The sequence below is a fragment of the Pongo abelii genome, chromosome 13 (genome assembly GCF_028885655.2).
Source record: "Pongo abelii isolate AG06213 chromosome 13, NHGRI_mPonAbe1-v2.0_pri, whole genome shotgun sequence".
NCBI classification, from domain to species: Eukaryota; Metazoa; Chordata; class Mammalia; order Primates; family Hominidae; genus Pongo; species Pongo abelii.
The window spans coordinates 59787480-59797204 of NC_071998.2; the positions used below are offsets into that span (position 1 = coordinate 59787480).

Here is a 9725-nt window from a genome sequence, read left to right on the forward strand (position 1 = left end):
AAATTATTTTAAAACTTAGGTTCATCATTATTTAGATCATCTGGTACCTTGAGCAGAGATTTGTGGAATTTTCTATCAACATTGGTGAGAAATCTTGTGGAGGATTTTGCTATTATTTTGAATTTTGCTGTTGACGGTTCTTCACCCACAGGACAAAAACAAGAGCCATGTAGAATGTAAAACATAACTGAATTTTCCTGAGTCCTTAGCTGTTTTTTAAATTGAGGTGAAACTCATATAAAATGAAATTAACCAAAGTATATGATTCAGTAGCATTTAGTGCATTCACATTATTTCATAACCATCATCTTTATCTAGTTCCAAAGCATTTTCAGTACTTCAAAGAGACCCCATACCCATCAAACAGTCACTCCCCATTCCCTTCTCCCCCATCCCCTGGCAGCCACTAATCTGCTCTGTGTCTCTATGGATTATTTGCTTTTTGGCTGATGGGTTTAAAAGCAATGATGGGGTTGCATTTTATACACTGTCATTTGCTTAAGGAACTCTGGCCACTTCGTCGGAGAGCAGCTTCTATTATTCTCCCTCTCCTGGCCAAGGAGACCATGGTATGGAGAGGTGAGTGGTTTTCCCCCCAGTTTAGAGCAAAGCCAGTATCCGGGCATCACTGCAGTCACGTGGCCAGTCTGTAGAATGTGCTTTCTGACGCCAAGTCGCTTTTCATAGGATGGTTGGTCCTGATGTTATTCCCCTGCCACACATCTACGGAGCTCGAATCAAAGGTGTGGAAGTGTTCTGTCCTCTGGATCCCCCGCCGCCATATGAAGCTGTGGTGAGCCAGATGGACCAGGAGCAGGTACTGTCTGTCCTGAATCTCTCTAAGTACATCGACTGCAAGGGGGAAAGACAGCACCACCCCACCCCCCGCCCCCAGAGAACAGCAGGGAGACCGGGCCCCACACATCTTTTTAAGGAGTTCACTGGGTCTAATGAGGGGTGAGTTAAACATCAACAAAATAACCCTGTTTTTTCCTGTGATGCAGGGATCTTCATTCCAAATGCCAGAAGGATCAGAAGCTGCTGTGATCCCACTGGATCCGGGCTGCACACAAGTGACTCAAGGTAATAGATACATTGTGACATGATTCAGTAGATTAAAACATGATAAAATAGGCTGGGCAAGGTGGCTTATCTCTGTAATCCCAGCACTTTGGGAGGCCGAGGTGGGAGGATCACATGAGGCCAGGAGTTTGAGGCCAGCCTGGACAACAGGGAGAGGCCCTATTTCTACAAACGGAAAAAAAAAAAATGATAAAATAATGATCCTGTCTGGTATTGTGTTAGAGGGCAGGTATTCCTGGAGCAAATAGTTCAAGCTACACCTTTTTCTCCAGATGCAAAAATACCATCAACTATGAGGGCTTATAAATGGGAGAAAATATGTGAACTGAAAAAAGATATCCCTGGAATTTTTTGTGAACCAGACTATTCTCAGGAACCATGAAATAGGTTACAGAGTTTGATTGGTATTCCTGTGTTTTCTGATCTATGATTTTCTTCCTCCTATTAAAATTAGCTAGACTTTTGGCAGGGGAAAAAAAATTTCCTCTATTGCAGAGTGATTTGTGGTGAGATTGTGCTGTGTCATTTATAACCTAGGGCCCAGGTCATGCTGCCCGAGCAGCTAGTGAATTCTGATTTTCAGTACTGCAGTAAGTACTAGAGTCAGTTTACATTTATCCTTGTAATTTAAGGGAACATTGTTACAAAGGGAACCTCTTTGGGGAGGTTTTAAGCGGCCCAGAGAATTGTCCACCAGGACAAAATCACAATGGTAATAAATAATGGATCAACTCTTAGCAATTTTAGATGAAGGTAATTTTTCAGCAGTACTATTTGTAATGTAATACTTTGTGTTCCGTTCACCTTCCATCCTAAGTAGAATTATGAAGCAGTGTTCTGTCTGCTAAGCATGTTCATAATTTTTCCATTTTTTATTTTTTAACTTTATTTATTTTTTCTGAGACAGAGTTTTGCTCCTTTTGCTCAGGGTGGAGTGCAATGGGATGATCTCAGTTCACTGCAACCTCCACCTCCTGGGTGCAAGTGATTCTCCTGCCCCAGCCTCCCGAGTAGCTGGAACTACAGGCACCGCCACCATGCCCAGCTAGTTTTTGTATTTTTAGTGGAGACAGGATTTTGCCATGTTGGCCAGGCAGGTCTGGAACTCCTGACCTTGGGTGATCCACCCGCCTCAGGGGATTACAGGCATGAGCCACTGCACCCAGCCAATTTTTCCATTTTTAAAAACAGTTTCCCGAATTACAACTCAGGCTCACAATTTTATTTTCATGAGCATAAATTATCCAATTCCAGCTGGGTTTTATGGATTTGTTTAGTGGCCACTTGACTCTCCCTGACTTAGCCTTCCTGGAGTTCTGCAGCCCACAGAGCAGCCACCTCACCTGTGCAGGTATTACCTTCCCCAGAACCAGGCTCATCCTGAGATGTCAGGGTGCTTTTCAGTACTGCCCCAGAATGCTTCCCTGGAGAAGATTCTAAGCACCTTTAGGAAAAAAAACCCTGCCATTTTGGCATGGCTCCTTTATTTTGCTCTTGGATTTAAATTTTTCTGTTTGTTTGTTTTAGGTGTGGAGGGGTGGTTTGGAAAGGCAAGTTTTCCCGTAGTGCAGTGATATAAAAACTTACTGGGCCAGCAGCCTGAGTAAATGTTATTAACTGCATTACCCTTGCCCTGGCAGGTTTAGGCTCACAGGTGTTTCCTGCCCATTTTGAGGACTGCAGCTGGTGAGATAATTTATGTTTCGCCTCTTTTTTTTTTTGAAATCAGGTGGGGACATTCCTAACATACCTGCAGAAGAAAATGCATCCACGTCAACTCCCAGTTCAACCCTGGTGCGTCCTATGAGAAACCGGAGAGCCCTCCCACCCTTGAGGACCAGGTCAAAGAGTGACCCTGTGCTCCATCATTCCGAGGAGAGAGGTGATGTCATTCCCCAAGCTCTTCGCAGGGCTGTGTGCTTATTTGTCTAAAGGAGCCAGGTGAAGGCAGGTGGCTCTGGCCAGCTCAAGACCCTGCAGTTTAAGTGGTCATTTGAAGGAGCTTATGAGGTCTTGGGAAAGTAAAATATTCTACGTCCATGTTAGGAATATATATCTACCATGTCTTTTAAGGATGGTAGGGTTTTGTTTTTTTTTTTAAGTCATTGTCATCAAAAGAATTTGGTTGTACATGATACTATGCTAGGTACTACATGAAGACAATTATGCACACCTAGTTCTGATTTCTAGATGCTGCAATCCTATGGGAATATGCATTGTCTTAAAAAAAGTCAAAAGGATTTTTGTATACTCCCTCTTTTATAATTTGTTATATTTTTACTACGTATGAGTAGATGATTGAATTATTGAAATCTGACCTTGTTTTTAGAACTTTGGATAGAATGAAGTACACACACCCACACACTTCACCTCTCTCTCTGTGTTGAGTTTGTGTATAGATGTTACCTGAATAATTAAAAATTAAAATAATAACACTGACTTTTTTCTGAATATATGAATACCTGAACATCTCTAAATATCTCTTCATTGTAGAAAATTATAAAAAATAAAGAAACTAAAGGAAGAAAATTAAAAACTCCTGTAACTCCACCAGCACCAGCTTCTTCTTGTGAAGTAGTCTAGCAGAGTTGACCTCTGCTGTTCTAAAACACCTATGCAAATAAAACTTCGATAATTCTCCACCCTGCTCTCTCTAGGGTCCTGTCTTGAGCCCTTGCAGTCTCGGTTCTACCTCTCTGACAGTGTGTGTTATTTGCCACAGCTCTGGACTGACCATGTGCGAGCCAGAGAGAACATTCCTCTTGTCTCTACAGCAGCTTCTGAGTGGAGAGGAAGTCCTGCCACCTGGTACTGAGTGTGTCTCTGAAACACAGTGGCCGGGCAGCCTGGCTTCTGATTCCCAAGACCTGCCTTCACTGTGGGTCTCCTACACCCTCCCTGGCAAGTTGAGGACTCCAGCCTCAACGGGAACTTAGCCGTTTGCACAGCTTAGGGAAATCTTTCCAGAACCCCTTCTCATTCTGCAGACCTGCAGGGGCAAGAACAGCAGCTGCTGGAGCCCTCCATTGTGGAAGGTGCCAGGTTGCCTTCAAGTGGAAGAGTGGAGACCCTGACTCTGTCCTCACACATGAGTGTCTTTGGCGAGTGCTTCTGGAAGACTCTTGCTCTCTGTGACGTGCATACGGCTGCCTGAGAGGACAGTCTCGAATCCTGGTTTAGAGCTCCCCACACCTGCCTTTCTCCAGAGGAAAAGGGGTGCTCCCCTTCTTCCACCTGCTCTCTTGCCCCCTGCTTCTTGTCTTCTTTGAATTTCTAAATTGCTGCTTATCAGGCCTTCATAGACTCAAGATGCCAGTGTTGTGTATGCTGAAGGCTGCTGGCTGACTTCTGGACACATAATGACCAGATCTGAGTTTTGCGTCACACACTTCACAGTGCAGAAGCATTCTGCTGGTCTTTACACCCTTGCTGATATAGGTAGCCATGGAAATTAGAGCCTGCAATGGATTTCCCAGGCTCTCTGTTGACTTCCAGAATGATGTGTACTTTTTTCTGCACCTAAATTTCTCTTTCTGTAATAGCTATAGATCTACCTCATATCCATGGTGTGAGCAGCGATAACACAAGTCAGTACAATGTCCTTGAGGACGTTTGGGACAAAGGTATAGTCAAAGTGATCAGAGCATTACATTCATCTGACAAGTCTTGTCTCTCTTCAGCCCCTTCCTCTCTTAATTGACTGCTTCATCCTTGCTCCTTGGAACATCCTTTCATTGGTCAGCCACATTTTTCCTGCTTGGCCCATCCATCCCCATCTATTTGTCATACCCCATGAAACTTAACTTCATTATGGTTTGCATTCTGGATTCTCCTCTCCACCATCTGGCTTTACCTTGGGGGTGGTGTTGTACATGACACAATGACATGTTTCGGGCCATATCCTATTGGAACTGGACTTCAGGGAATAACCTTGTGTTATAATTGTTTTCCCTCCTTCTGCAAGATGAAAAGCAGGATGTGCATGGCTATCAGCATTTGTCAGATGCTTTCCATGTTGAGTTTTGTGGTCTGTGCTTTCAGGTGCAGGCATGTGTTCAAAAGGGGTTGGCCAATGGGTACATGTTGTTTGTTTCTGCCCACAGCTGCCCCAGTGCTCAGCTGTGAAGCTGCAACACAGACTGAAAGGAGACTGGATCTGGCTGCAGTGACTCTGAGGAGAGGTTTGAGATCGAGAGCTTCGCGATGCAGACCGCGGTCTTTGATAGATTACAAATCCTACATGGACACCAAGCTGCTGGTGGCGAGGTTCCTGGAGCAGTCCTCTTGTACCATGACTCCAGACATCCATGAACTTGTAGAAAACATTAAATCTGTTTTGAAGTCTGATGAGGAGCACATGGAGGAAGCCATCACAAGTGCCAGTTTTCTAGAACAGGTAATTTTATTATTAATCTCAGGCATGAATCAGATGATTCATTTTCATAGCAGCTAAAGTAGCTTCTCCGCTTTCTTGTCCAAGGCAGAGTAAGTTCATGGTCACAGTCTTCAGGGAAATTGGGTTGAGAGGTCTGGGGAGGGAGACAGAGGAAGCCGGGGAGCTTTCCTTTCAAGTGTGGTAACTTTCCCACATCATTCTTGGCTCAAGGGAAGAGAACCCAGTTTTTCTGGGACGTGGAAGCATGTCTGGGAAAATTAAAGAGTGCATCCTAGGAATAAAAGCGGAGGATGTGGACAGTATGGAGTGCATTCAACATTTGATTTCCTGAATTGAAGGTTTCCTTTGATGGGGCACATTTTCTCAGCCCTTTGGAAATGATGACATAGGTGAATTTTAATATCGACAAGATTCTAAGAGGCTGTTCACATTCCCATGAAATGTTTGGCAAGATAAATAAGCCAACAGGTCCTAAGGGAATAAGCACCTTTTCTTCTTCTGGATTAAAAAGTACAAGGCAATCCCCAAAACTGAAGCCACTTGGGGAAAAGATAGAATTGGGCATGAACATAATCCAGTTGGGTCTCAGGTTTCTCCTCTTTAAAGTAAAGGGTTAGACTAGGTAGTCTCTATACCTTTATTTTTGAATGAATGGAGTTTCCTTCTGGTAAGAGCCTTCTCTCCACCTCTTTTAAGAGCCATTCCCTTTTAGGTGCTGGCTTCATTGCTGCAGGTAGTGGGGTGGATGTTATAAACAGCACCCCACAATGGCGTGTGGATGTTATGTGGCTCTGTATCTTTGTGCATTAAATGGCCAACAAATACTTCCTCAATTGAAGTGGGCTAATTTCTCAGGGTGTACCAACTTCAGGATGTAGGTAAATTTTTAATTCAGATTGAGTAAATACCCTCTCACTGCCTCTTCCGTTTCCCCTTTCTACCTGCTGGCCTCTTCTTACAGAAGCCAGAAGCCAGACTCTCTGCCAGTCCCTCAGGGGATTCAGCGGGGAGGAATGATCTGATTACTTGCATGAAGAGGTACATGAACCACAGACCCTCTTGGGTTTGCACTCTGAAAGAGTGCTCAGTTGACGGTTCTGGGTCAGGCTCCAGTTACTAATCTATGTAGGGGAAACATTTTACATCCTGGTGTCCCTTAGCTACTCCAGATGTCATTGTCTGTCACCTTCCCTCTGTCTGGCCCCAATAGCCCAATAATCAGGAGCCACTTCTGGAAGGCTGCCAAGCTCTGATGAGCTAAGAGCTGGAGCATTCACCAGGTAGTGGGCCTGGACCTTCTGCAAAGTCTTGTTCCCTGAGAAATAGCTCTGGGGAAGAAGAACAAGCACTTATACAGTTCACTAGATGCTATCATCACAAATGTTTGCTAGATCTTTGTGCCCCAGGCAGGTTAAAAGTTCAGGTGCTGAGATTGTTGTGATAGATTTTGGGCCATCTCCTGGGCCTTCCAGGACTGGAACCTAGAGGTGAGGTTTCACAATTCCATACTTTTTCCCAGGTAGAAGGAAGTAAGGACACCAGAAGGAGGTAAGGACAGCAGAAGGAGACCAGTTATTTCTGACTCTAGCTGGCTTCGCATATTGGAGTTTTTAGATCCATTTTGATTTTCACTGATATCAAAACCACTTGTCCTAACTTACTACATAGCACAGTCAACTTCTATGAATGTTGAACTTTTATTCTTAATCGGGAGACAAGGACAGATCTTAAAGACAAATGTAATTAGTAGACTGTTAATAAAATTTAATTTTCCTTCTTTGGGGGAATAATCTTTTAATGACCTTAAAAGCTCAGAATGGTACAAATGAAACAAAAAGTCATCCAAATGATTGTGCTGTGATGTTAGGTAACAATAAAGCCCCAAGTTTTTCCGAAGCTGCTGACAGTATTATAGGTCAAAGAGACACGGCTGTGCAATTTTTAAAAAATTGACCGGACAGTTCTCTCCTCTTCAATCCCAGTTGGATGAGGAATTTTTCATATTTTTGCCATTTTTACAGAGTAAGTGATATTATTATATATTCAAAATTATGTTTGTGACTCATTGCAAAATAGATCTAGCAAAAATAATCATTCTTAAAGACTTTACAAATAAATTGGCCTAGTTTTTATATTGTTTATTAAAGGATTATCAGATCCATTTGAAGCATCATTGGATGGTTTGGGTTGACTGTTTCTTTTTTGAAACAAGGCCTCCGTCTGTCACCCAGGCTAAAGTGCGGTGGTGTAGATATAGCTCACTGCAGTCTTGAAATCCTGGGCTCAGGTGATTCTCCTGCCTCAGCCTCTCAGGTAGCTGGGACTACAGGCGCACACCACCACGCCCAGCTAAGTTTTCTTATTTTTAGTAGAGATGAGGTCTTGCGATGTTGTCCAGGCTGGTCTAGAACTCCTGGCCTCAAGTGATCCTTCTGCCTCAGCCTCTCAAGTAGCTGGGACTCCAGGCATGAACCACCATGCCCAGCTAATTAATTTTTTTGTTTTTTTGTAGAGATGGAGTCTCACTATGTTACTCAGGTTGGTCTCAAACTCCTGGGTTGAAGTAATCCTCCTGCCTCAGCCTCCCAAAGTGCTGGGATTACAAGTGTGAGCCACTGTGCCTATACTTGGTTGACATTTTATAAACCCATCACCTGGTCCCAATCCCAGACCAGTGGTTCTTACTTGGATTCTTGTTAAAAATACAGATTCCTGAGCCTGAGTCCAGGCTAACTGTCCCCATTGCTATGGGAATTTTGTGGCAATTCAGCTGGGAATTCATGTTTCTGACAATACCCATCCCTCCCTGACCCAGTAGTAATGTTCAGATGCCAGCAAGGATCACTGACTTAGACTTCAGAGAAATTAGAGAAAAGCATTGAGAAGAATGTTAAAGAAAGAAATTGCAACGGACAAACCAGTTTAGTGCGGTTTACGGGTCTACAGCGGACATGGTAGAACATTTGGAGGATTTACAAAAAACCTCTGGAATTCCAAGTGAGTTCCACTTTGGGAAAATGCCTTTTTTTTTTTTTCTTTTTCAAAGCAATTACACATTAAGATAGGTGGATGGACCTAGGAGGTAGGTCAAAGGGCCACATCTGGTAAAGCTTACTTAACTTCTCCCCACCCCTCTCTTTTCCCAAAGATAATGGCCCCATTGCAGCCTAGCACATCCAGGGCCCACATGCTGCCCTCGCGGAGACAGCCTGGCCTGCTGCACCTCCAGAGCTGCGGCGACCTTCACACCTTCACACCGGCGGGGAGGCCCCGAGCCGAGAGGAGGCCCCGGCGAGTGGAGGCTGAGCGGCCACACAGCCTGATTGGGGTCATCCGAGAGACTGTCCTGTGAACCCTGGAAGACAGAAGGCCACTCCAAGGGGAAGGATCCCTCTTCTCTCTGCCGTTTCTTGGCTGGGAGCTGTGGTCCACCTCAAAAAAAGGAGCACTCTGGAGGACACGTTTTCCCACCTGTTGGCTCCCGTGTCTGCTGACCGAGGGCATTCAGGAGTAAATACACAGGTCGGTCCAGGCCCATCTGGGTTTGGGATGCACTGAGTTGGAGGTTATGAAAGCACTGATCCTCTCCTTCCTCTGCTGGGCCTCGCGGCATTCCCAAGGGTCACGTGCCCTGGCATGGGCAGAAACTGGGCTAATGATTCTTTGCCCACTTCACCCCTTGTGTCTCTCTTTGTTGCTAAGTTCTTTCCCTCTTGGAAGGACAGATCTGCCGGGCTGCTATTTATAGTTGCCTTTGGCCTTTCACTGCTCTGTGAATTGGCAGGAAATAAGGCGATTAACCCTATGTGTCCACAAGCCTCAAGCCTTGTTTCAGGTCACCCTCAAATCACACTCTCTTTAGGCAAAACAGGAAACTTCTTCAGTGACAAATTTTAATGCCAGACATTTAAGGAGAGGATTACTGTTGATTCCATTTACTCATGCTTGCAAAACTAGAGATCCCTAAGGCAGAACTGAGAATAAACATGTTTACTTTGGGCCACTGGGCTTGATGTGTAATATTTGTTTACACTTAGGTGGCTAGGCCTTACCATACAGAGGGCTGGGAACTTGGAGCTGTGGTGGTCAGGCTTACCGGGCAGGCCACTGAACCGGTTTAATTTATAAAGCACCTGAAGCCCGTGGATAACATGTGTCCTTCGTTCATTCAGCAAGCACTTGGCTGGATGGCTTCATGGAGCTGCCTTCTCATGGGATCATGAACAATAAATCAATAAGTAATTAC

General features: G+C 44.5%; 1 protein-coding gene across 2 annotated transcripts in view; it reads left to right on the forward strand.

Moving 5' to 3' along the window:
- The window catches only part of ENTREP1 (endosomal transmembrane epsin interactor 1), a 66598-nt gene extending 57116 nt beyond the window's left edge, over positions 1 to 9482 (forward strand). Inside the window, exons 7-12 of one of the 2 annotated variants that reach the window (XM_063714239.1) lie at positions 688 to 817; positions 1005 to 1083; positions 2813 to 2965; positions 4626 to 4706; positions 5187 to 5479; positions 8628 to 9482. In XM_063714239.1, coding sequence (XP_063570309.1) covers positions 688 to 817; positions 1005 to 1083; positions 2813 to 2965; positions 4626 to 4706; positions 5187 to 5479; positions 8628 to 8831 — 940 coding nt within the window. In that variant the 3' untranslated portion in view covers positions 8832 to 9482. The remainder of the gene's footprint in view (positions 1 to 687; positions 818 to 1004; positions 1084 to 2812; positions 2966 to 4625; positions 4707 to 5186; positions 5480 to 8627) is intronic. The other variant, XM_024252320.3, reaches the window with a different exon arrangement.
- The last annotated feature ends 243 nt before the right edge of the window (positions 9483 to 9725 follow it).